General features: G+C 28.5%; 1 protein-coding gene across 7 annotated transcripts in view; it reads left to right on the forward strand.

The window, feature by feature from the left end:
- Positions 1-26,885, forward strand: part of LOC119606407 (tyramine beta-hydroxylase) — a 127,626-nt gene that overhangs the window by 85,566 nt on the left and 15,175 nt on the right. For 3 of the 7 annotated variants that reach the window (XM_037959911.1, XM_037959912.1, XM_037959914.1), the window contains exons 3-9: positions 8,572-8,930; positions 9,028-9,176; positions 10,658-11,049; positions 15,946-16,112; positions 16,533-16,715; positions 20,161-20,348; positions 23,897-24,197. In XM_037959911.1, the coding sequence (XP_037815839.1) occupies positions 8,572-8,930; positions 9,028-9,176; positions 10,658-11,049; positions 15,946-16,112; positions 16,533-16,715; positions 20,161-20,348; positions 23,897-24,197 (1,739 nt within the window). Of the gene's footprint in view, positions 1-8,571; positions 8,931-9,027; positions 9,177-10,657; positions 11,050-15,945; positions 16,113-16,532; positions 16,716-20,160; positions 20,349-23,896; positions 24,586-26,885 lie in introns of those variants that run through there. The other 4 variants (XR_005231644.1, XR_005231643.1, XM_037959915.1 and 1 more) reach the window with 2 other exon arrangements.

Here is a 26,885-nt window from a genome sequence, read left to right on the forward strand (position 1 = left end):
TAGAAAATTTTCGAAAAATTCTCTTTTTAATAGAAAATTCTCCTTTTTATAGAAAATTTTCCAGAAAATTCTCTTTTTAATAGAAAATCTTCGAGAAAACTCTCCTTTTTATAGAAAATTTTCTTTTTTATAGAAAATTTTCGAGAAAACTCTCTTTTTTATAGAAAATTTTCTAGAAAATTCTCTTTTTTATAGAAAATTTTCGAGAAAATTCTCTTCTCCATAGAAAATTTTCGAGAAAACTCTTTTTTCACAGCAAATGTTCGAAAAGATTTTCTTTTCACAGAAAATTTTGGAGAAGATTCTCTTTTTTATAGAAAATTTTCAAAAAAATTCTCTTTTTTATAGAAATTTTTCGATAAAATTTTTTTTTTTATAGAAAATTTTTAAAAAATTCTCTTTTTTCGAGAAAATTCCCTTTTTTTTAAAATTTTCGAGAAAATTCCTTTTTTTTTAGAAAGTTTTCGAGAAAATTCTCTTTTTTAGAAAATTTTCGAGAAAATTCTCTTTTTTAGAAAATTTTCGAGAAAATACTCTTTTTTATAAAAAATTTTCGAGAAAATACTCTTTTTTAAAGAAAATTTTCGAGAAAATTCTCTCTTTTATAGAAAATTTTCGAGAAAATTATCTTTTTTATAGAAAGTTTTCGAGAATATTATCTTTTTTATTGAAAATTTTCGAGAAAATTATCTTTTTTATAGAAAATTTTTGAGAAAATTCTCTTTTTCATAGAAAATTTTCGAGAAAATTCTCTTTTTCATGGAAAATTTTCGAGAAAATTCTCTTTTTCATAGAAAAATTTTCTTTTTCATAGAAAATTTTCGAGAAAATTCTCTTCTTTTTATAGAAAATTTTCGAGAAAATTCTCTTCTTTTTACAGAAAATTTTCGACAAAATTCTCTTCTTTTTACAGAAAATTTTCGACAAAATTCTCTTCTTTTTACAGAAAATTTTCGACAAAATTCTCTTCTTTTTACAGAAAATTTTCGAGAAAATTCTCTTCTTTTTATAGAAAATTTTCGAGAAAATTCTCTTCCTTTTATAGAAAATTTTCGAGAAAATTCTCTTCCTTTTATAGAAAATTTTCGAGAAAATTCTCTTCTTTTTATGGAAAATTTTCGAGAAAATTCTCTTTTTTTTATAGAAAATTTTCGAGAAAATTCTTTTCTTTTTATAGAAAATTATCGAGAATATTCTCTTCTTTTTATAGAAAATTTTCGAGAAAATTCTCTTCTTTTTATACAAAATTTTCGAGCAAATTCTCTTTATTTAAAGAAAGTTTTTCGGGAAAATTTCTTCCTTATAGAAAAATTTTCGAGAAAATTATCTTCTTTAAAGAAAATGTTGGAGAAAATTCTGTTTTATGGAAGATTTTCGAGAAATTTCTTTTTTATACAAAATTCTAGTAAATAAAAAAATTTTTGAAAGAAAATTCTCTTTTCATAAAAATAGACAAAACTGTTCAAAAATTTGCATTTTTTTATAAAATTTTTTAGAAAATTGTCATAATTTGAAAAATGTTTCTATAAATTCACCATGTTTATTAATCACTGTAAAACCAGGGATATTCGTATAAAAGAAAAAACCAAAAACTTTGTTTTATGATAATGATATTAAATCACATGCTTTGCCAAATACTCGTGCAGAATACTATGAAATAAAATGTCTATAAAACAAACACATTCTACTCATTCTTATTAAATAAAAGTTAATTTTAAGGGTTTTTCCTAAAATTCCAAAAACACATTTACCGATAGAGAGACAGACACACACACATAAATAAATAAATACATTTCGTCCTTATATTCGAGCCCATACACTTGTCATATATCAATGACTATTAGACTGAAGTATGCTTAACAAAATCATGTTATTTCTACATTCTCAAAAAAAAAAATACCAAATAAAACAAAATGTTTCCGTTTTTATTTACAAGATGTTGAGCTACAAAAGTAGATGATAGAAAAACAACAAAACAACATCATAAATTGAGGAAATAGCTAAAGGAATAAATATTGGAAAAGGAAATACACATTGTTTAGAAAAACTATGTGTATTGCTCAGCTCTTAAACAATGTTACGAAATTCTAACAACGTAAATAATTTTAACCCAATTTACTAAATGATGTTTAGTATTTTTAAGATGTACTGTAAAACCCAAGTTCTAGATGAGTATGAGTACTTTTACTAGTTCCTTCAAATTTATTTATACAACAGGCATGGAAAATTCAGTACTAAAGAGACTTTTTCAGTACTTTTTGATATTGAAAAATTCCAATGTACACGACATTTTCAGAACTCTTTCTTTTATACAAACTTCTGCTGAAAATTCTATAGTCTAGTCAATTGTCTAGTTTATTATCTAGTCTATTGTCTAGTCTATTGTCTAGTCTATTGTCTAGTCTATTGTCTAGTCTATTGTCTAGTCTATTGTCTAGTCTATTGTCTAGTGTATTATCTAGTCTATTGTCTAGTCTATTGTCTAGTCTATTGTCTAGTCTATTGTCTAGTCTATTGTCTAGTCTATTGTCTAGTCTATTGTCTAGTCTATTGTCTAGTCTATTGTCTAGTCTATTGTCTAGTGTATTATCTAGTCTATTGTCTAGTCTATTGTCTAGTCTATTGTCTAGTCTATTATCTAGTCTATTGTCTAGTCTATTGTCTAGTTTATTATCTAGTCTATTGTCTAGTCTATTGTCTAGTCTATTGTCTAGTCTATTGTCTAGTCTATTGTCTAGTCTATTGTCTAGTGTATTATCTAGTCTATTGTCTAGTCTATTGTCTAGTCTATTGTCTAGTCTATTGTCTAGTCTATTGTCTAGTCTATTGTCTAGTCTATTGTCTAGTCTATTGTCTAGTCTATTGTCTAGTCTATTGTCTAGTGTATTATCTAGTCTATTGTCTACTCTATTGTCTAGTCTATTGTCTAGTCTATTGTCTAGTCTATTGTCTAGTCTATTGTCTAGTCTATTGTCTATTCTATTGTCTAGTCTATTGTCTAGTCTATTGTCTAGTCTATTGTCTAGTCTATTATCTAGTCTATTGTCTAGTCTTTTGTCTAGTCTATAGTCTAGTCTATTGCCTAGTCTATTGCCAAGTCTATTGTCTAGTCTATTGTCTAGTATATTGTCTAGTCTATTGTCTAGTCTATTTTCTAGTCCATTTTCTAGTCTATTGTCTAGTCTATTGTCTAGTCCATTGTTTAGTCTTTTGTCTAGTATATTGTCTAGTCTATTGCCTAGTCTATTGCCTAGTCTATTGCCTAGTCTATTGTCTATTCTATTGTCTAGTCTATTGTCTAGTCTATTGTCTAGTCTATTGTCTAGTCTATTGTCTAGTCTATTGTCTAGTCTATTGTCTAGTCTATAGTCTAGTCTATTGTCTAGTCTATAGTCTAGTCTATAGTCTAGTTTATAGTCTAGTCTATAGTCTAGTCTATAGTCTAATCTATAGTCTAGTCTATAGTCTAGTCTATAGTCTAGTCTATAGTCTAGTCTATAGTCTAGTCTATGGTCTAGTCTATAGTCTAGTCTATAGTCTAGTCTATGGTCTGGTCTATAGTCTAGTCTATAGTCTAGTCTATGGTCTAGTCTATAGTCTAGTCTATAGTCTAGTCTATAGTCTAGTCTGTAGTCTAGTCTATTGTCTAGTCTATTGTCTAGTCTATTGTCTAGTCTATTGCCCAGTTTTTAGTCAAATCAACATGTGAGTTTTCCATCCCTGATATACAATGTAAAATCATGTTAAAAATGTAGATGGAGATGGATGACTGGCTGGTTGGCTAAGATTCAACTAGACTGTGTGACTGATATAAATGGCATTTAAGGCAGAGGTTCTTAAAGGGTGTGAGAAAAAGCACTAACTTTCAAAACTCGAATTCACACATTTTTGTTTTGCCCTCAGTTTAAGAATAGCTGCCTTTAATAGATGTGTTTTTCATATCCTTGCCACTGGTATTTTGTTTTTATTTCTTCATTTTTGGGTTTCTTGTTTTTTTCTTGTCTTTCACTAGACAATCACATATAAAATATCATGGTATTTACAATTTGTCTATAGATTTCAACATATTTTATCTTTGTGACTGTAACAGAATCCCCAAAAAATAAAGTAACCAATTCTCTCTAACTTGTGATTGGTATCTGCTGCTGCTGCCAGCACTATAACTACAAGCATAATCATGACACAACGTGACATGTTTTTCTTGTAACAAATTCTTTTTATTTTTCTCAAGATTTATTTATTTAAATTTTCTTTTGTTTAGTTTCTATATCACAAAAGTTTTTCACTTTAAAATCCTTTTACTTAGTAATAATGTAAATAGAATTAAAATTAATATTATTACAGAGTTTTTATTTCCCTTCATTCTTTTACTTCGGTTTTGAGGAATTTTATTTATAATTTTTTGTTATGTTTTTTTTTTTTTTTGGCAAGAAATCAAAATACAAGAAGAAATATTTTTTGTTGGTTTGGTCAAACAAAAACTTTTTAATTTAGTTTCTTGTTTTGTGGTTTTTTGAAATCCTTAAGGGGTTTTTTCTCCTTTGCTTTTGTTTAAAAATATTTTTTTAGGATAAAATGTTGTATTTCTTTTAGTAATTTTTGTCAAAAATTAAATAGAGTTATACAAGTCCCCATAGGTAAGTAGGCTGTTTTAGTAGGAAAATGACAACAAATGAAAAATTGTTTTTTTTATGAACACATGAACGAAATTTAATTTTCTTATTTTGTCTTATGAAATTGTTTAGGGGATTAGAAATTAAATTGTTTTAATGAGATGTTGTTACATGTATTTTATAAGATTTAAAAAAAAATATGTTGTACAATATGTACTTCAGGGGAAATGCTACATACATATATAAAGATGTATATAAGTAGCCACCTTAAAGTAAATCAATGTGTTTAAGTTAGAAATCAGAATTGAACATGCCTCATAAAAATGTCCTTCTAACATACCGTTTGAATATACAAAAAATTTTCTTTTTAGTTTTTCCTGAAAAGAGAATTTATCGAACATTATCATGAAAAGGCTTTGATGCACACAAACATAGTTAGTTAGTTAGTTAGTTAGTTAGGTAGTTAGTTAGTTAGTTAGTTAGTTAGTTAGTTAGTTAGTTAGTAGTTAGTTAGTTAGTTAGTTAGTTAGTTAGTTAGTTAGTTAGTTAGTTAGTTAGTTAGTTAGTTAGTTAGGTTAGTTAGTTAGTTAGTTAGTTAGTTAGTTAGTTAGTTAGTTAGTTAGTTAGTTAGTTAGTTAGTTTAGTTAGTTAGTTAGTTAGTAGTTAGTTAGTTAGTTAGTTAGTTAGTTAGTTAGTTAGTTAGTTAGTTAGTTAGTTAGTTAGTTAGTTAGTTAGTAGTTAGTTAGTTAGTTAGTTAGTTAGTTAGTTAGTTAGTAGTTAGTTAGTTAGTTAGTTAGTTAGTTAGTTAGTTAGTTAGTTAGTTAGTTAGTTAGTTAGTTAGTTAGTTAGTTAGTTAGTTAGTTAGTTAGTTAGTTAGTTAGTTAGTTAGTTAGTTAGTTAGTTAGTTAGTTAGTTAGTTAGTTGGTTAGATAATTGCCTGTCTCCACTGTGAGTCATGTAATCTCAATTTGTTGCTGGGTTGTACATTTCTGTTTTTTATTATTATTGCTTTTTACCAAAAATTTATTAAACGTTTATAAAAACTTACATAAATTTAATATTTATTAAAAAAGTTTACTTTTTTTATTCCCAAATATACAGTGGTGGCTACGATTTTAGCACACTTGGTATATGTTGCCTATAACATAAAATATTTCCTATAGTTCTTAACTTTTTTAACAAATTATTTTTTATGCGTAACACATGTCCTTCGATGATCACGACACATTACATTTTGTTCCACTACTTTGTTGCATATAGATTTTTTTTCTTTCCAAAGTACATCTACCCCCAAAAAAATCTGGACATAAATTTAGCACAAAATTAAAAAATCATTAAAAAATTAAAAATAAAACAAAACAACCGGCTATATTTATCTTATTGCACTTAAAATTTTATATTTTGTGGAATAGTTGCAGATTTTGATAATATCATTTCTCCTCCTGGACATAATCTTCACCAGAACCCTCTAGAAATTTCATGACATAAATATTAACTTTCAGCCCATAAATTGGCAAAATTCTTGGTGATTTCTGCTTTTATTTGTTGGTCCATATCATGTTATATGTTCTCTATTGAATTGGAATCGAGAAAATATACTGGGCACTGCAAACATGACAATCCCGCTCGCTTCCAAGCAGCTCATCTCAGCACTTTTAGCATATTTACGGTCGATGTCGACCAAAAAACGCCATCTTTGTCCTCCGATTTTTTTTAATAAAGTATTTAAGATCCTATTTTGATAGTCATACGGATCCATTTCTGCATCCAACATCAATATAGGACCAACAGCACGCCAAGAAAATGCAATGAATACCATGAAATTCCCCCCTATTGTGATATATGATTTCTCTGGAACACTTTAGCTTTATCTGCATGATTGGAGTATACTAGTTGAAGATTATTAGGATCAAATTTGATGGAAAAATGTAATTATGTTGTACTCCAAACATGCAGCAACAACCAAAGTGTACATTTAAAACCATAAAACACAATGGGTGAAATATGACGAATTCGGAGGCGTTTTCCGGGCGTAGTGGAGGTTTTATACGCAAGGTGGATGCACAAATGGATCAGTATGACTATCAAAATAGACTGTTAAATATTTTAGTAAAAAAATTAGTGGACAAAAGTTCAGTTAAATGGCGTTTTTTGGTCGACAATGACCCAAAATATGTTAAAAGTACAGAGAGGAGCTTCTTGGAAGCGGGCGAGATTGACATGTTTGCAGCGCCCAGAATAATTTCTAGATCCCAATCCAATAGGGAACATATTAAACGAAATGGTGCAACAAATAAAACACAAATTCCTAAGAATTTTGCCTATTTATGGGCTGAAAGTTAAAATTTATGTCATGAAATTTCTAGTGTGTACTGGAAATTTATCCGGTTTCTTTGCTTTATTTTTAATTTTTTAATGATTTTTTTTATTTTGTGCTAAACTTATGTCCAGATTTTTTTGGGGGTAGATGTACTTTGGAAAGAAAAAAATCTATATGCAACAAAGTAGTGGAACAAAATGTAATGTGTCGTGATCCTCGAAGGACATGTGTTACGCATAAAAAAGAATTTGTTAAAAAAGTTAAGAACTATAGGAAATATTTGATTTTATATTTAACAGATACCAAATGTGCTAACCTCATGGCCGCCACTGTATGTATGTGTGTAAGTATTTGACAATATGTCAATATTTTATATACAACAATTTGTTATTTATAATGGTTGTATGATATTTTATTTATTTATGTGCAAATGCAAAAGTCTGGCTGACACTGTACACATAAATATTTATGACCTCATACAGAAGTTTTCAGGGCAATAAAAAAGTAATCACTGATTTTAAGTGGCATTTTTTAACACCGAGTGATTTGAAAAAGCAAAATTGGGTTATCAGCGATATTTTTCGTTAAGTTGAGTTTAAAAGCTAAATGGGTATTTTATTGGCATTAAAACTATAAAAACAAATATTTTTTGTTAATGTTTGCAATACCTCTATAACTTAAGCAAAGTTGACAAATGTGCTAAATCTACTTTTTATAAAATATAGATAGCCAGTGCAAATGAGCTAAATCCACTTTTTGGTGAAAATAAAAACTTTTTATGAATTAAAAATTTCTTAATAAAGTTAAATAAACCCTTTGCTAATGTTTTACCATGTGAAAGTGCTTAAAATATTTTTATTGTCTTATTGACTTAATTATTTTTCTTCGAAACTTTAAAGTCCCTAAGGGCTATATACATAAATTAAGTCTAAATAATCGATATAGAATTTTAATGAAATGTTTGTTTTTACTATAAACTGCTAATGCTTAAAGTCAATAACATTTCAAAGTTAATTTGTATTCACGCGCCATTTTTTGCTAACACTTTGTTAATGTTCCATTTGCACCCCCTAACTACTCCTTGCTTAGCTGTCATCTTGGTATTTTGAATTTATTGTTAAATGATGTTCTTAAATGGGATTTTAAAAGATTGCTATTAAATTATCATAATTGCCATTGTTGTGTCATTAATATTTTTAATTATGAAAATAAACTTAAAATTCTTACAGGAACATGTTTACGCACAAAACAGCATGAATTTTAATAAAAAAATTATAATTTCAATTTAAATAACAAACAACGACGAAAAATAACACCTACACAACAACAGTTTGTACAACAAATCCTTTAGATACCAGGGGTTTAGTTCTTTCTTGGGAACCAGTAATACCTTTTGAATTATTACAACATTTGTGTGGAAATGTAACAAAAGAACAGGAAACCTTAGATAAATTACAATTTTACCAAATAAAACAAATAACCAAAAAAAAAAGAAACATAAGAAATTCTAAGGAAAAGGGCTTAATTGGTATTTTATTTTGTGTTTTATATAAAATTTGTTTTTTTTTTACCAAAAATCTCCAACCGGGTATTAATAATTTATTTGCTTCTCTTTCTTGTCTTTTGTGTTCGTTACAGGACTCTCCGACACCAAACTCCATGAAATCTATTTGGACAACAAAGAAATAAAACTCAGCTGGATGGTGGACTGGTATAAACAAGAAGTACTTTTTCACCTGCAAAACGCCTTTAACGAACAGCATCGTTGGTTCTATTTGGGCTTCTCGAAACGTGGTGGCATAGGAGATGCTGATATTTGTTTTTTTGAAAATCAAAATGGTTTTTTCAATGTGGTTACGGACACCTACACCAGTCCGGATGGTAAATTTGTACACAAGGATTATCAGCAGGATTGTGTACTCTTTAAAATGGATGAATATACTTTGGCGTTTAAAAGGAAATTTGATACCTGTGATCCATCAGATTTTCGTATGCATGTAAGTGTTGTGTGAGAAGATTTTAAAATGTTTTTAATTAATATTTATTGTTGGTTTATTTTTTGCTTAAATTTTGTTATTGTTGTTTTGTTTTTAGGAAGGTACCATGTATGTTATGTGGGCCAGAGGTGAAGTTGAATTGGAACTTACAGATTATCAGTTTCCCTTTCCAAATGTTTCCTCCCAAGAGTCGGGCATTAAAATGATGCAACTATTGAGAGCTGATAAAATTCTTATACCAGAAACGTGAGTAACAAAACTTTTTGTGGAATAATAGGGGTGTTCACTGAAGGCAATTTTAAGAGAAGGGAGCTGGCAAACTCAACGCCAAACATTAATTTGGATACTTTTTAATAGGAAAAATAGTTACAATCTGAGTACCTTTTCCAAGTACTTTTACCAAAGGAAAGTAGTCTTAATATAGGTGCTTTTGTCATAGAAAAATTACTCAGTATCCGAAAACTTTTTCGGTACTCTTTTTAAATTGTGAACTTTTGATAAGTATTCCACAATGTATGTAGTCAATTAACAAGTTTGGGCTATATTACAGCGTATAGTCTAGATTATAATCTAGTTAATACATTAGTCTTTAGTCTAGTCTATAGTCTAGTCTATAGTCTAGTCTATAGTCTAGTCTATAGTCTAGTCTATAGTGTAGTCTATAGTCTAGTCAATAGTGTAGTCTATAGTCTAGTCTATAGTCTAGTCTATAGTCTAGTCTATAGTGTAGTCTATAGTCTAGTCTATAGTCTAGTCTATAGTCTAGTCTATAGTCTAGTCTATAGTCTAGTCTAGTCTATAGTCTAGTCTATAGTCTAGTCTATAGTCTAGTCTATAGTCTAGTCTATAGTCTAGTCTATAGTCTAGTCTATAGTCTAGTCTATAGTCTAGTCTATAGTCTAGTCTATAGTCTAGTCTATAGTCTAGTCTATAGTCTAGTCTATAGTCTAGTCTATAGTCTAGTCTATAGTCTAGTCTATAGTCTAGTCTATAGTCTAGTCTAGTCTAGTCTAGTCTAGTCTAGTCTAGTCTAGTCTAGTCTAGTCTAGTCTATAGTCTAGTCTATAGTCTAGTCTATAGTCTAGTCTATAGTCTAGTCTATAGTCTAGTCTATAGCCTATTCTACTCTATAGCCTAGTCTAGTCATTCCTACAGTCTAGTCTATATCCTAGACTACAGTCTATTCTATACTCTATTCTATAGTCTACAGTCTGGTCTATAATCTAGTCTATAGTTCATTCCATAGTATTTTCTACAGATTATTCTATAGTGTGGTCTATAGTCTATATAAGTATATATTCTATTCTAGACTAGATCTAGTCTATAGTCTAGTCTATAGCCTAGTCTATAGCCTAGTCTATAGTCTAGTCTATAGTCTAGTCTATAGTCTAGTCTATAGTCTAGTCTATAGTCTAGTCTATAGTCTAGTCTATAGTCTAGTCTATAGTCTTGTCTATAATCTAGTCTATAGTCTAAAAAATACACTCTAGGCAAGTTACAGCCATAAGTGAATACCCCTTCTATAATGTCATGTCCTTCTTCCGAACCTTAGATACGAATAACTTAAATATAAAACTAACATTTTATTACTTCTGTCTTTTATTTTCCTCCTAATTTTTCATTTTATATTTTACATGATATTTTCGATTTCATCTTTTTCTCATTTCACATCTCTCCCTCAATTTATCTAACACTCAACCTAATTTCCCCCCTTCCAACACCTTCAGTGACCTTAAGCACATAGAAATAACCCTCGATGAAGTACCGGTGCCAGTGAAAGAAACCACTTATTGGTGTCATATACAAAAACTTGATGATTTTCTACAGCAAAAACATCATATTGTACAATTTGAGCCACTGATTACAACACCCGGTGTCGTACATCACATGGAGGTATTTCACTGTGAAACCGATTGGAATGTCGAAATACCACTGTACAACGGTGACTGTGAACAATTGCCGGCCGAAGCAAAAGTCTGTTCAAAAGTCATTGCCTTGTGGGCAATGGGTGCCAGTACGTTCACATATCCACCTGAGACTGGTTTGCCAATTGGTGGTAAAGCATACAATCCCTATATACGTTTAGAGGTGCATTTTAATAATCCTGAACTAGAGAAAGGTGGGTATTCATACTGACATATGTACGTATATATCTATAAAGCTGTCAAAGGTGATTTATGTTAACATTATACATGTAGTTTAAGTATGGATGGATGGATGTGTGAGTATATGTACGTGTGTAGGTAATCGTAGATACGGGTGAACTTTTACACAAACAAACACATATACATGCATGCTTGCATACATAAATAAAAATGAACATGGACATGGGAGTCGAAAGCCAATTTACTTTGAACATATAGCAAAAAAGAAAGTAGGTGAAAAAAAGAATTAAACATGTATTAGTGGGGGAAAGAAGTAATTTATTTTATGCGAATTTACAAAAACCATGCAAACTGTAAACAAAACTATACCACAGATCAGATTAAAGACCTGACTGAAGACTAAACTAAAGACTGTACCATTGACTGGACTTTTGACTTGACTATAGTCTTAACTGTAGACTTGACTTCAGACTGAACTATTGAATTGAATATATACTTGTATAGACTATAGACCACACTATAGAATAATCTGTACAAAATACTATGGAATGAACTATAGACTAGATTATAGACCAGACTGTAGACTATAGAATAGAGTATAGAATAGACTGTAGTCTAGGATATAGACTAGACTGTAGGAATGACTAGACTAGGCTATAGAGTAGAATAGGCTATATACTAGACTATTTACTAGACTATAGACTAGACTATAGACTAGACTATAGACTAGACTATAGACTAGACTATAGACTAGACTATAGACTAGACTATAGACTAGACTATAGACTAGACTATAGACTAGACTATAGACTAGACTATAGACTAGACTATAGACTAGACTATAGACTACACTATAGACTAGACTATAGACTAGACTATAGACTAGACTAAGACTAGACTATAGACTAGACTATAGACTAGACTATAGACTACACTATAGACTAGACTATAGACTAGACTATAGACTAGACTATAGACTACACTATAGACTAGACTATAGACTAGACTATAGACTACACTATAGACTAGACTATAGACTAGACTAAAGACTATACTATAGACTAGACTATAGACTAGACTAAAGACTATACTATAGACTAGACTATAGACTAGACTATAGACTAGACTATAGACTAGACTATAGACTAGACTATAGACTAGACTATAGACTAGACTATAGACTAGACTATAGACTAGACTATAGACTAGACTATAGACTAGACTATAGACTAGACTATAGACTAGACTATAGACTAGACTATAGACTAGACTATAGACTAGACTATAGACTAGACTATAGACTAGACTATAGACTAGACTATAGACTAGACTATAGACTAGACTATAGACTAGACTATAGACTAGACTATAGACTAGACTATAGACTAGACTATAGACTAGACTATAGACTAGACTATGACTAGACTATAGACTAGACTATAGACTAGACTATAGACTAGACTATAGACTAGACTATAGACTAGACTATAGACTAGACTATAGACTAGACTATAGACTAGACTATAGACTAGACTAGAGACTAGACTATAGACTAGACTATAGACTAGACTATAGACTAGACTATAGACTAGACTATAGACTAGACTATAGACTAGACTATAGACTAGACTATAGACTAGACTATAGACTAGACTATAGACTAGACTATAGACTAGACTATAGACTAGACTTAGACTAGACTATAGACTAGACTATAGACTAGACTATAGACTAGACTATAGACTAGACTATAGACTAGACTATAGACTAGACTATAGATAGACTATAGACTAGACTATAGACTAGACTATAGACTAGACTATAGACTAGACTATAGACTAGACTATAGACTAGACTATAGACTAGACTATAGACTAGACTATAGACTAGACTATAGACTAGACTATAGACTAGACAGATAGACAACTATAGACTAGACTATAGACTAGACTATAGACTAGACTATAGACTAGACTATAGACTAGACTATAGACTAGACTATAGACTAGACTATAGACTAGACTATAGACTAGACTATAGACTAGACTATAGACTAGACTATAGACTAGACTATAGACTAGACTATAGACTAGACTATAGACTAGACTATAGACTAGACTATAGACTAGACTATAGACTAGACTATAGACTAGACTATAGACTAGACTATAGACTAGACTAGACTAGACTATAGACTAGACTATAGACTAGACATAGACTAGACTATAGAGACTAGACTATAGACTAGACTATAGACTAGACTATAGACTAGACTATAGAACTAGGACTATAGACTAGACTATAGACTAGACTATAGACTAGACTATAGACTAGACTATAGACTACGACTATAACTAGACTATAGACTAGACTAATAGACTAGACTATAGACTAGACTATAGACTAGACTATAGACTAGACTATAGACTAGACTATAGACTAGACTATAGACTAGACTATAGACTAGACTATAGACTAGACTATAGACTAGACTAGAGACTATAGACTAGACTATAGACTAGACTATAGACTAGACTATAGACTAGACTATAGACTAGACTATAGACTAGACTATAGACTAGACTATAGACTAGACTATAGACTAGACTATGACTAGACTATAGACTAGACTATAGACTAGACTATAGACTAGACTATAGACTAGACTATAGACTAGACTATAGACTAGACTATAGACTAGACTATAGACTAGACTATAGACTAGACTATAGACTAGACTATAGACTAGACTATAGACTAGACTATAGACTAGACTATAGACTAGACTATAGACTAGACTATAGACTAGACTATAGACTAGACTATAGACTAGACTATAGACTAGACTATAGACTAGACTATAGACTAGACTATAGACTAGACTATAGACTAGACTATAGACTCTATCTAGACTATAGACTAGACTATAGACTAGACTATAGACTAGACTATAGACTAGACTATAGACTATAGTCTAGTCTATAGACTAGACTATAGACTAGACTATAGACTAGACTATAGACTAGACTATAGACTAGACTATAGATAGACTATAGACTAGACTAGACTAGATATAGACTATAGTCTAGACTATAGACTAGACTATAGACTAGACTATAGACTAGACTATAGACTAGACTATAGACTAGACTATAGACTAGACTATAGACTAGACTATAGACTAGACTATAGACTAGACTATAGACTAGACTATAGACTAGACTATAGACTAGACTAGACTAGACTATAGACTAGACTATAGACTAGACTATAGACTAGACTATAGACTAGACTATAGACTAGACTATAGACTAGACTATAGACTAGACTATAGACTAGACTATAGACTAGACTATAGACTAGAATAGACTAGACTATAGACTAGACTATAGACTAGACTATAGACTAGACTATAGACTAGACTATAGACTAGACTATAGACTAGACTATAGACTAGACTATAGACTAGACTATAGACTAGACTATAGACTAGACTATAGACTAGACTATAGACTAGACTATAGACTAGACTATAGACTAGACTATAGACTATACTATAGACTAGACTATAGACTAGACTATAGACTACTATAGACTAGACTATAGACTAGACATAGACTAGACTATAGACTAGACTATAGACTAGACTATAGACTAGACTATAGACTAGACTATAGACTAGACTATAGACTAGACTATAGACTAGACTATAGACTAGACTATAGACTAGACTATAGACTAGACTATAGACTAGACTATAGACTAGACTATAGACTAGACTATAGACTAGACTATAGACTAGACTATAGACTATACTATAGACTAGACTATAGACTAACTATAGACTAGACTATAGACTAGACTATAGACTAGACTATAGACTAGACTATAGACTAGACTATAGACTAGACTATAGACTAGACTATAGACTACTAGACTAGACTATAGACTAGACTATAGACTAGACTATAGACTAGACTATAGACTAGACTATAGACTAGACTATAGACTAGACTATAGACTAGACTATAGACTAGACTATAGACGACTATAGACTAGACTATAGACTAGACTATAGACTAGACTATAGACTAGACTATAGACTAGACTATAGACTAGACTATAGACTAGACTATAGACTAGACTATAGACTAGACTATAGACTAGACTATAGACTAGACTATAGACTAGACTATAGACTAGACTATAGACTAGACTATAGACTAGACTATAGACTAGACTATAGACTAGACTATAGACTAGACTATAGACTAGACTATAGACTAGACTATAGACTAGACTATAGACTAGACTATAGACTAGACTATAGACTAGACTATAGACTAGACATAGACTAGACTATAGACTAGACTAGACTAGACTATAGACTAGACTATAGACTAGACTATAGACTAGACTATAGACTAGACTATAGACTAGACTATAGACTAGACTATAGACTAGACTATAGACTAGACTATAGACTAGACTATAGACTAGACTATAGACTAGACTATAGACTAGACTATAGACTAGACTATAGACTAGACTATAGACTAGGCTATAGACTAGACTATAGACTACACTTTAGACTAGACTATATACCAGAACAAAACTTCTTCCTCTACCCAATGGCAATAAAGAACTTAAATTTTCTTGCCACTTAGTGCCACATATAAGAGATAGAGAATGAGGGAGAATCACCAACAAACATGAGTGCGAAATAAATTGTACTTTCAACCCCTTTTTTTGCTTGCAACACAATATATCTATATTAAAAATGTTCGACGAAATGAAAACAAATAATCATCATTATTTTACTTTCGTTTTTTTCTGTTCACTTTTTTTTCGATTTTGAGTAAAAGTATTTATTTAAATTTTTTGTTGATTTCTTTAACGAAACAATATAGGTCATGTCGATAGTTCAGGATTGCGCATTAAAATGGTCTCACAGCTGAGGCAATTTGATGCTGGTGTCATGGAATTGGGACTTGAGTACACAGATAAAATGGCCATACCCCCTGGACAGGTGGCATTTCCATTAAGTGGTTATTGTATTGCAGAGTGTACGGAATTGGTAAGTTACAATAAAGTGTTTTCATTTTTTTCTCTTAATAGCTAACACACACACAATAGCTGTTAATGACATGACAATGTTATATAAAAAAAGCAAAAAAAATTATATTGGGGTAATTTATTTAAATTTTACCTTTGAAAAAAATCGTTACATTAAGAGGAAGCTTAAATTGTTAATAATACCCTTGTACAGCAAAAAGGAAGTAAATTGCTTTGTTACTTAAGTTGACATAGAAATTTAAATATTTTAATACCTCTCCCTGCTCACCAAAACATGTGTCAAAAGCAATAATTTTCTTTATATTTTCCATTTTACCACAACAACTAACTCGAATAGCTTTCGTGTTCAATTTATTATGAAAAATCTAAATTCTTTTATTGAAATCTTCACCTTCTTTTTATCTATTTAACACATTTCCAGGCATTTCCTCCCTCTGGCATTGTAGTTTTTGGCTCACAATTACACACCCATTTACGTGGTGTACGGGTATTGACGCGACATTTTCGTGGCTCAGAAGAATTACGTGAATTGAACCGTGATGATTATTATTCGCATCATTTTCAGGAGATGAGAAATTTACATTATAAACCACGTGTTTTGCCGGTAAGTTTTTCTTTTTGCTTTCTTTTTTCATTCATTCTTTAGATTTTCCTCATTGTCACCTTAAGTAGTTTGTGGGATTTTTTTTTTCGTTTCTGTAATATATCTGTGTGAATATTTTATGTTTTGGTTTTATTTTATGAATAGTCAATAAGTACACCATTTGGTGAAACAATCTCCAGGGATTTTGTGATCTATAAGAAAAGTTTTTTTTTTTCTGAATTAAGTTGTAATTTATTCCAATTAGCTACTCATGCCCTAATTTTGTAATTTCCTCGTAAAAAAATCTCTTTAAAATCTAGATGAGGTTTAACGTAAATAATTTCGTATTACTGAATTTTGGGATGATTGGATTATAATGGCTCAGCTGCAACAGTTGGCAATGACAAAAAAGTGCCATAGCGTCAAATTTTGTTGCATATTCTCGTTCTGCTCACAATATTATCACGAGTTTACTGCTGGAACTCGGTCCTAAAATAGTGCTACAGCTTCGGTTGATATTACCACTTAGATCCTAGATATATGCTGATCATCCTATTATGATATTTACCCTTTTTTGTCCAAAGTACTTGCCCATATTATAGAAGAGTAAACTACAATTTATCTAATTACGCCTTTATATGTATGTAATGTGTACCATAGTTGTACTGAGGCCTGATTTCGAGTCTTTTTTTTCACTTACAAAGCGTCCAACATCGATATGCTTGGTTAGTTAGTTAGTTAGCTAGTTAGTTAGTTAGTTAGTAGTTAGTTAGTAGTTAGTTAGTTAGTAGTTAGTTAGTTAGTTAGTTAGTTAGTTAGTTAGTAGTAGTTAGTTAGTTAGTTAGTTAGTTAGTTAGTTAGTAGTTAGTTAGTTAGGTTAGTTAGTTAGTAGTTAGTTAGTAGTAGTTAGTTAGTTAGTTAGTTAGTTAGTTAGTTAGTTAGTTAGTTAGTTAGTAGTTAGTTAGTAGTTAGTTAGTTAGTTAGTTAGTTAGTTAGTTAGTTAGTTAGTTAGTTAGTAGTTAGTTAGTTAGTTAGTTAGTTAGTAGTTAGTTAGTTAGTTAGTTAGTTAGATAGCTAGTTGGTGGTTGGTGGTTAGTTAGTTAGTTAGTTAGTTAGTTAGTTAGTTAGTTAGTTAGTTAGTAGTTAGCTTAGTTGTAGTTAGTTAGTTAGTTAGTTAGTTAGTTAGTTAGTTAGTTAGTTAGTTAGTTAGTTAGTTAGTTAGTTAGTTAGTAGTTAGTTAGTTAGTTAGTAGTTAGTTAGTTAGTTAGTTAGTTAGTTAGTTAGTTAGTTAGTTAGTTAGTTAGTTAGTTAGTTAGTTAGTTAGTTAGTTAGTTAGTTAGTTAGTTAGTTAGTTAGTAGTTAGTTAGTTAGTTAGTTAGTTAGTTAGTTAGTTAGTTAGTTAGTTAGTTAGTTAGTTAGTTAGTTAGTTAGTTAGTTAGTTAGTAGTTAGTTAGTTAGTTAGTTAGTTAGTTAGTTAGTTAGTTAGTTAGTTAGTTAGTTAGTTAGTTAGTTAGTTAGTTAGTTAGTTAGTTAGTTAGTTAGTTAGTTAGTTAGTTAGTTAGTTAGTAGTTAGTTAGTTAGTTAGTTAGTTAGTTAGTTAGTTAGTTAGTTAGTTAGTTAGTTAGTTAGTTAGTTAGTTAGTTAGTTAGTTAGTTAGTTAGTTAGTTAGTTAGTTAGTTAGTTAGTTAGTTAGTTAGTTAGTTAGTTAGTTAGTTAGTTAGTTAGTTAGTTAGTTAGTTAGTTAGTTAGTTAGTTAGTTAGTTAGTTAGTTAGTAGTTAGTTAGTTAGTTAGTAGTTAGTTAGTTAGTTAGTTAGTTAGTTAGTTAGTAGTTAGTTAGTTAGTAGTTAGTAGTAGTTAGTTAGTTAGTTAGTTAGTTAGTTAGTTAGTTAGTTAGTTAGTTAGTTAGTTAGTTAGTTAGTTAGTTAGTTAGTTAGTTAGTTAGTTAGTAGTTAGTTAGTTAGTTAGTTAGTAGTTAGTTAGTTAGTTAGTTAGTTAGTTAGTTAGTTAGTTAGTTAGTTAGTAGTTAGTTAGTTAGTAGTTAGTAGTTAGTTAGTAGTTAGTTAGTTAGTTAGTTAGTTAGTTAGTTAGTTAGTTAGTTAGTTAGTTAGTTAGTTAGTTAGTTAGTTAGTTAGTTAGTAGTTAGTTAGTTAGTTAGTTAGTTAGTTAGTTAGTTAGTTAGTTAGTTAGTTAGTTAGTTAGTTAGTTAGTTAGTTAGTTAGTTAGTTAGTTAGTTAGTTAGTTAGTTAGTTAGTTAGTAGTTAGTGTAGTTAGTTAGTTAGTTAGTTAGTAGTTAGTTAGTTAGTTAGTTAGTTAGTAGTTAGTTAGTTAGTTAGTTAGTTAGTAGTAGTTAGTTAGTTAGTTAGTTAGTTAGTTAGTTAGTTAGTTAGTTAGTTAGTAGTTAGTTAGTTAGTTAGTTAGTTAGTTAGTTAGTTAGTTAGTTAGTTAGTTAGTTAGTTAGTTAGTTAGTTAGTTAGTTAGTTAGTTAGTTAGTTAGTTAGTTAGTTAGTTAGTTAGTTAGTTAGTTAGTTAGTTAGTTAGTTAGTTAGTTAGTTAGTTAGTTAGTTAGTTAGTTAGTTAGTTAGTTAGTTAGTTAGTTAGTAGTTAGTTAGTTAGTTAGTAGTTAGTTAGTTAGTTAGTTAGTTAGTTAGTAGTTAGTTAGTTAGTTAGTTAGTTAGTTAGTTAGTTAGTTAGTAGTTAGTTAGTTAGTTAGTTAGTTAGTTAGTTAGTTAGTTAGTAGTTAGTTAGTTAGTTAGTTAGTTAGTTAGTTAGTTAGTTAGTTAGTTAGTTAGTTAGTTAGTTAGTTAGTTAGTTAGTTAGTTAGTTAGTTAGTTAGTTAGTTAGTTAGTTAGTTAGTTAGTTAGTTAGTTAGTAAATGGTGTAATGCCGTTCGGGAAAAATTCTGTAAATTTTTCCTGTTTTATTTTTTATGATTTTAACTATACATGCAAACACACTTACATCATTATGTATATAAGTATGTGTACATGTAAGTATATTACACCTAGATACTGCTAGAAGTGCATGCATGTTAACCAGTTTATTCCCCAGTCAATGAAAACTAAAAAATTAAAATAACATGAATTTACACTTTCAAAGATTTATTTTTTTATTACACTTAAACACATACACATGACAGCACTAATATATAAAAATGACTACTTGCAACACACCAGCAGTATGAAAGTATGTTTGTATGTTGCCGCATATCCTAACATACTTAAGTTAATGACATTACAAAATATGTCAAGGTTATAGATGGATACTTAAAACACAAGTAGGGAGTAAAATTTATTTTAATTTTTTTTTTGCACATTTCACTTTCATTTTCGTCTTTGTTTTCATTTTTAGTGCAGAATGTCAACAATTGTTTTATTTTTCTAGTTTAGTTTATTTAAATTTATTTTTCCTCTAACCAAGTTTTTTAAAACGGATTTTTCTCACATTCGTTGATGTTTTATTTTCCAGGGAGATGCTTTGGTAACAACATGCTACTATAATACCCTGGGTTACGATAATGCAACACTTGGTGGTTTTTCCATTAGTGATGAGATGTGTGTTAATTATATGCACTATTATCCAGCAACAAAATTGGAAGTTTGCAAGAGTTCTGTTTCAGAAGATACTTTGGAAAATTACTTCATTTACATGAAAAAGTAAGTTCAGATTTTGTTTTCCTTTTGATTTTTTTTTTTTTTTTTTTGCTCTTTTCTTCCTTAATTCTTCATCTCTCTTTTTTATAATTTTTGCTGCGGTTGTTGTTTCTGTCATACTTTCACTTAAAACGAACTGTAATTGTGTCACAAATGAGTTGGAAGAAATGTTGATTCAACTAAAATGACAATTTTGGGTGGCAAGAGTAAAAAAAGAAAGAAACGGAATATTTTCTTTTTTTACTCTTTTCCTTTAAAATGCAAGACGATGTCTTTTGCATGACACACAAAAAAGACAGTTTTGCTGTGTTGTGTGTGAAAACTTTTTGTTTTTCTTTGTTTAAGAGTTTGTTGGGAAAATTTAACAAATATTTAACATAATCCTTAAAGGATGTTTGAATAAGAAGGGAAAGTTTGTTACTGAGGGAATTGTGTCGAGGTGGATGGTTTTATAATTGTAAAACTTATATGCTTGGTGAAAATAAATAAATAAGTGAGAATTACGAAAATTTGTATTTTTATAAAAATTTTCCGAAAAAAATGTTCATTTCATTGAAAATTGCCTTTTTGTGATAAAAAAAAACTTCTTTTTACTACAAAAATGTTTGGAAAAAATTCTCTTTTTATAGAACATTTACGACAAAATTCTCTTTTTAAAGGACATTTTCGTGAAAATTCTCTTTTTATAGAAAATTTTCGACAAAATTCTTTTTTGTAGAAAGTTTACGACAAAATTCTCTTTTTAAAGAAAATTCTCTTTTTATAGAAAATTTTCGAGAAAATTCTCTTTTTATAGAAAATTTTCGAGAAAATTCTCTTTTTATAGAAAATGTTCGAGAAAATTCTCTTTTTATAGAAAATCTTTGGAGAGAATTCTATTTATATAGAAAATCTTTGGAGAGAATTCTCTTTTTATAGAAAATCTTTGGAGAGAATTCTCTTTTTATAGAAAATCTTTGGAGAAAATTCTCTTTTTATAGAAAATTTTTGGATAAAATTCTATTTTTTTAGAAATTTTTGTAGAAAATTCTTTTTTTATAGAAAATCTTTGGAGAAAATTCTCTTTTTATAGAAAGTTTTTGGATAAAATTCTTTTTTTTAGAAAATTTTCGAGAAAATTCTCTTTTAATAAAAATTTTTTGAGAAAATTCTCTTTTTATAGAAAATTTTCGAAAAAATTCTCTTTTTATAGAAAATTTTTGGAGAAAATTCGCTTTTTACAGAAAATTTTCGAGAAGTTCTCTTTTTATAGAAATTTTCGAGAAAATTCTCTTTTTATTGAAAATTTTCAAGAAATTTCTCTTTTTATAGAAAATTTTCGAGAAAATTCTCTTTTTATAGAAAATTTTCGAGGAAAATTCTCTTTTATAGAAAATTTTCGAGAAAATTCTCTTTTTATAGAAAATTTTCGAGAAAATTCTCTTTTTATAAAAAATTTTCGAGAAAATTCTCTTTTTATAGAAAATTTTCGAGAAAATTCTCTTTTTATAAAAAATTTTCGAGAAAATTCTCTTTTTATAGAAAATTTTCGAGAAAATTCTCTTTTTATAGAAAATTTTCGAGAAAATTCTCTTTTTATAGAAAATTTTCGAGAAAATTCTCTTTTTATAGAAAATTTTCGAGAAAATTCTCTTTTAATAGAATATTTTCGAGAATAAAGAAATAGAATAGAAATAGAAAATTTTCGAGAAAATTCTCTTTTTATAGAAAATTTTCGTGAAAATTCTCTTTTTATAGAAAATTTTCGAGAAAATTCTCTTTTTATAGAAAATTTTCGAGAAAATTCTCTTTTTATAGAAAATGTTCGAGAAAATTCTCTTTTTATAGAAAATGTTCGAGAAAATTCTCTTTTTATAGAAAATTTTCGAGAAAATTCTCTTTTTATAGAAAATTTTCGAGAAAATTCTCTTTTTATAGAAAATTTTCGAGAAAATTCTCTTTTTATAGAAAATTTTCGAGAAAATTCTCTTTTTATAGAAAATTTTCGAGAAAATTCTCTTTTTATAGAAAATTTTCGAGAAAATTCTCTTTTAATAGAATATTTTCGAGAAAATTCTCTTTTAATAGAATATTTTCGAGAAAATTCTCTTTTAATAGAATATTTTCGAGAAAATTCTCTTTTAATAGAATATTTTCGAGAAAATTCTCTTTTAATAGAATATTTTCGAGAAAATTCTCTTTTAATAGAATATTTTCGAGAAAATTCTCTTTTAATAGAATATTTTCGAGAAAATTCTCTTTTAATAGAATATTTTCGAGAAAATTCTCTTTTAATAGAATATTTTCGAGAATAAAGAAATAGAATAGAAATAGAAAATTTCCGAGAAATTCTCTTTTTATAGAAAATTTTCGAGAAAATTCTCTTTTTATAGAAAATTTTCGAGAAAATTCTCTTTTTATAGAAAATTTTCGAGAAAATTCTCTTTTTATAGAAAATTTTCGAGAAAATTCTTTTGAGAATATTCTCTTTTTATAGAAAATTTTCGAGAAAATTCTCTTTTTATAGAAAACTTTCGAGAAAATTCTCTTTTTATAGAAAATTTTCGAGAAAATTCTTTTGAGAATATTCTCTTTTTATAGAAAATTTTCGAGAAAATTCTCATTTTATAGAAATTTTTCGACAAAATTCTTTTTTATAGAAAATTTTCGACAAAATCCTTTTTTAGAGAAAAATTTCGACAAAACTCTCTTTTATAGAAAATTTTCGACAAAATATTCTTTTATAGAATATTTTTGAGAAAATTCTCTTTTTATAGAAAATTTTCAAGAAAATTCTCTCTTTTTGCAAATTTCTTTAGTTTCTAGTTAAGAAATTTTCAATTAAAGTTTTCTTAAATATTGACCTAAAAACTACGCTTCATTAAATTTATAATTAATTAATTACTTAATTAAATAATCAGCAAATTCCATCACGTCTTTCTTTATATTAGTCTACAATTTCAATATTTAAACGGAACAAAAGTTTTCCCTTTACAAAAATCTATAATAAAAATTGACAAACATTAAGCAATGATTACAATTATAAACAAGCAATTGAATAAATAATTTAAGTAAAAACAAAAAAGAACGCAAAACAACTAAACAAATTATGCTGACACAAAAAAAAAAAAAAAACTCAAGCAGGGGAAAAAATTAAATACAATTTCCAACTTACAGTTTCTTTAAGAGCAAGTCAAGCAAACAACTTAATAAAGTTCTTGTTGGTTTTTTGTTGTGCAACATAATTTCTTCTCATATTTTCACTAGACACAAAGATTTTGTTAAGCAATTCTAATCAAGTTTTACTTGTACTATTTCTAACTCACACACATAACTACACTTTGAATACACAAACAGTTTCAACGACAGATTTACAGACAAAAAGAACTCTTGTGTCTGTAAACCAAACACCAACACCACAATCATAAAGAAAATATAATTTTTAACACTCAACTTTATCTCCCCGTGTTCCTCTCCCACACTCTCTCAACCACTTTTCTATTTCCATTTCTATAACATTTTATACTCATTTGTGTCTATTTGTGTTTTTTCGTCTGTCTGTCTTTCTGCAGGAAGGAGCATCAACGTGGCATACGCTTAAATGGTGCACGTTCGAAAAATTATCGCAGCATCAAGTGGACACAACCACGAGTCGACCAATTGTATACAATGTATATACAGGAACCACTTAGTATGCAATGTAACAAATCGGATGGTTTTCGCTTTGAGGGTTACCAATGGGAGGGTGCACCCATTACACCCGTACAAATCAAAATACCCATACATCGTAAATTGTGCCCCAACTACAATCCATTGTGGCTAAAACCACTGGAAAGAGGTGAATGCGATTTATTGGGTGAATGCATTTACTAAAGAAGTGCTTTCAAACTAAAATTATGGAGGAAGATGAGTTCACGACAAAGGCGACGACAAGGGCGAATACGAGGTCTTACAAATTGCAGTAACAGCAGCTGCAGTAGCTGTTTTATAATGGAGGTAAAACAAAAAAACTTTAAGTATTTTATATTTTAAAGTGCAAAATTTTGTAAGAGCATGACAGCGTTAGAGTAGTTTAAAATAAGTAATGAGAAAATTGTTATAATTAATAGAAATGAGTTTTAGTTTTTTTTTTTTTTCATTTTATTTAGTTTTTCAATTTTCAGTTTCAGTAATTTTTGTTGATTATAATTTTGTTAGTGTCATTTTTGTTTATTTGGTTTTGGACAAAAAAACAAAAAAAAGAAACCCTCTAGAATATAAGCAACATTAACAAAATAGCCATTAAACAAAATGAGATTTCATTCTTTGGAAAATTGGCACCAGAGATTACAAAGAGTGGGGGCAAGTACGTGCAAGTATGTCTTCATCTACAAACAATTAGGGGTTTTAATATCAAGTGTAATTTCGGCAAATTTTTACAGCCGGTTCACCAGGATTCTTCTTTAGTAAAGAATCTTCGCAAATATTTACATTTTATAGAAAATTTTCGACAAAATTCTCTTTTTATAGAAAATTTTCAACAAAATTCTCTTTTTATAAATAACTTTCGAGAAAATTCTCTTTTTATAGAAAAATTTATATTTTTATAGAAAATTTTATAGCAAATTTTCGTGAAAATTTAATTTTTATAGAAAATTTCGACAAAATTTTCTTTTTTCTGGAAAATTTTTGAGGAAAATCTCTTTTTATAGAAAAATTTTTATAATTTTTTCTTTCTATAAAAAATTTTCGAGAAAATTCTCTTTTTAATAGAAGGTTCGAGAAAATTCTCTTTTTTATAGAAAATTTTTGAAAAAAATATCTTTTGTTAGAAAATTTTCCAAAAAAGTCCCTTTTTTATAAAAAAAAATTGAGAAAATTATCTTTTTTATAGAAAATTTTCGACGAAATTCCCCTTTTTACAGCAAATTTTCGAGAAAATTCTCTTCTTATAGAAAATTTTTGAAAATTTCTATGGAATATTTTCGAGAAATTTCTCTCTTCTTACAGAAGAGATCGAGAAAATCCTCTCTTCTTATAGAAAATTTTCGAGAAAATTCTCTCTTCTTATAGAAAATTTTTGAAAGAATTCTCATTCTATGGAATATTTTCGAGAGAATTCTCTCTTCTTATAGAAAATTTTCGAGAAATTTCTCTTTTTATGGAAAATTTTCGAGAAAATTCTCTTTTTTATAGAAAATTTTAGAGAAAATTCTCTTTTTATAGAAAATTTTCGAGAAAAAAAAAGATAATTTTTATAGAAAATTTCCAATAATTTTTTTATAGATAATTCTTTCTTTATAGAAAATTCTCATTTTATAGAAAATTATCTTTTTATAGAATATTTTTGAGAAAATTCTCCTTTTATAGAAAATTTTCGAGAAAATTCTCTTTTTTTATAGAAAATGTTCGAGAAAATTCTCTTCTTTTATAGAATTTCGAGAAAATTCTCTTTTTATAGAAAATTTTCGAGAAAATTCTCTTTTTTTATAGAAAATGTTCGAGAAAATTCTCTTTTTATAGAAAATTTTCGAGAAAATTCTCCATTTATAGAAAATTTTCGAGAAAATTCTCCATTTATAGAAAATTTTCGAGAAAATTCTCCTTTTATAGAAAATTTTCGAGAAAATTCTCCTTTTATAGAAAATTTTCGAGAATATTCTCTTCTTTTATAGAATTTAGAAAAAATTCTCTTTTTTAAAGAAAATTCTCTTTTTATAGAAAATTTTCGAGAAAATTCTCTTTTTATAGAAAATTTTCGAGAAAATTCTCTTTTTATAGAAAATTTCCAATAATTTTTTTATAGAAAATTCTTTCTTTTTACAAAATCGTCTTTTTATAGAATATTTTCGAGTAAAATCTCTTGTTTATAGAAAATTTTCTTTTCATAGAAAATTTTCGAGAAAATTCTCTTTTTTATAGAAATTTTTGTAGAAAATTCCATTTTTTATATAATATTTTCGAGAGAATTCTCTTTCTATAGAAAATTTTCGAGAAAATCCTATTTTTACACAATTTTCGGGAAAATTCTCTTTTTATAGAGAATTTTCTAGAAAATTTAGTGAAATTTTTTCATAAATAATTTTTTGAAACTTAAAGAAGTGGTAGTACCGAAAACCCTATTCTTTATTTTTTTGCTGATAAAACTGTTGATGATGACAATTTATTTTTTGCCAGCTGTTGCTTAATTTTTTTTCCACAAAATATTTAAACATTTCTCATTCATTTACACCAAATATTCATTTATGCAAAACATTCCATTCATTTTAGTGCCTCTAATTAGATGTAACTAAAACAAAATTTTCAATGCCAAAAGGGGTTAAATACTCATTAAAATTAAGAAAAAAAAACCCTAAAATGAGAAAAAAATTAAAGAACAAAGGAAAAACTTTTATAATTAAAGCTTAAATAAAGTGTTTATAAAGAACCTTTTAACACTTACAATTTGCACAAAAAAGCGCAGAGATTCTATAGGGCTTTTTCATTGTGCGGAGGAATTAATATTCATCAATGAAAATACACATTACAAAGGAGATAATTAGATGGCCAGACATGAGTTGATATGAGGAGTGGAGGGTGACT

The sequence above is a fragment of the Lucilia sericata genome, unplaced genomic scaffold (assembly GCF_015586225.1).
Source record: "Lucilia sericata isolate MDLA Ls3-8-SP2 unplaced genomic scaffold, ASM1558622v1 Contig000581F_arrow, whole genome shotgun sequence".
NCBI lineage: Eukaryota > Metazoa > Arthropoda > Insecta > Diptera > Calliphoridae > Lucilia > Lucilia sericata.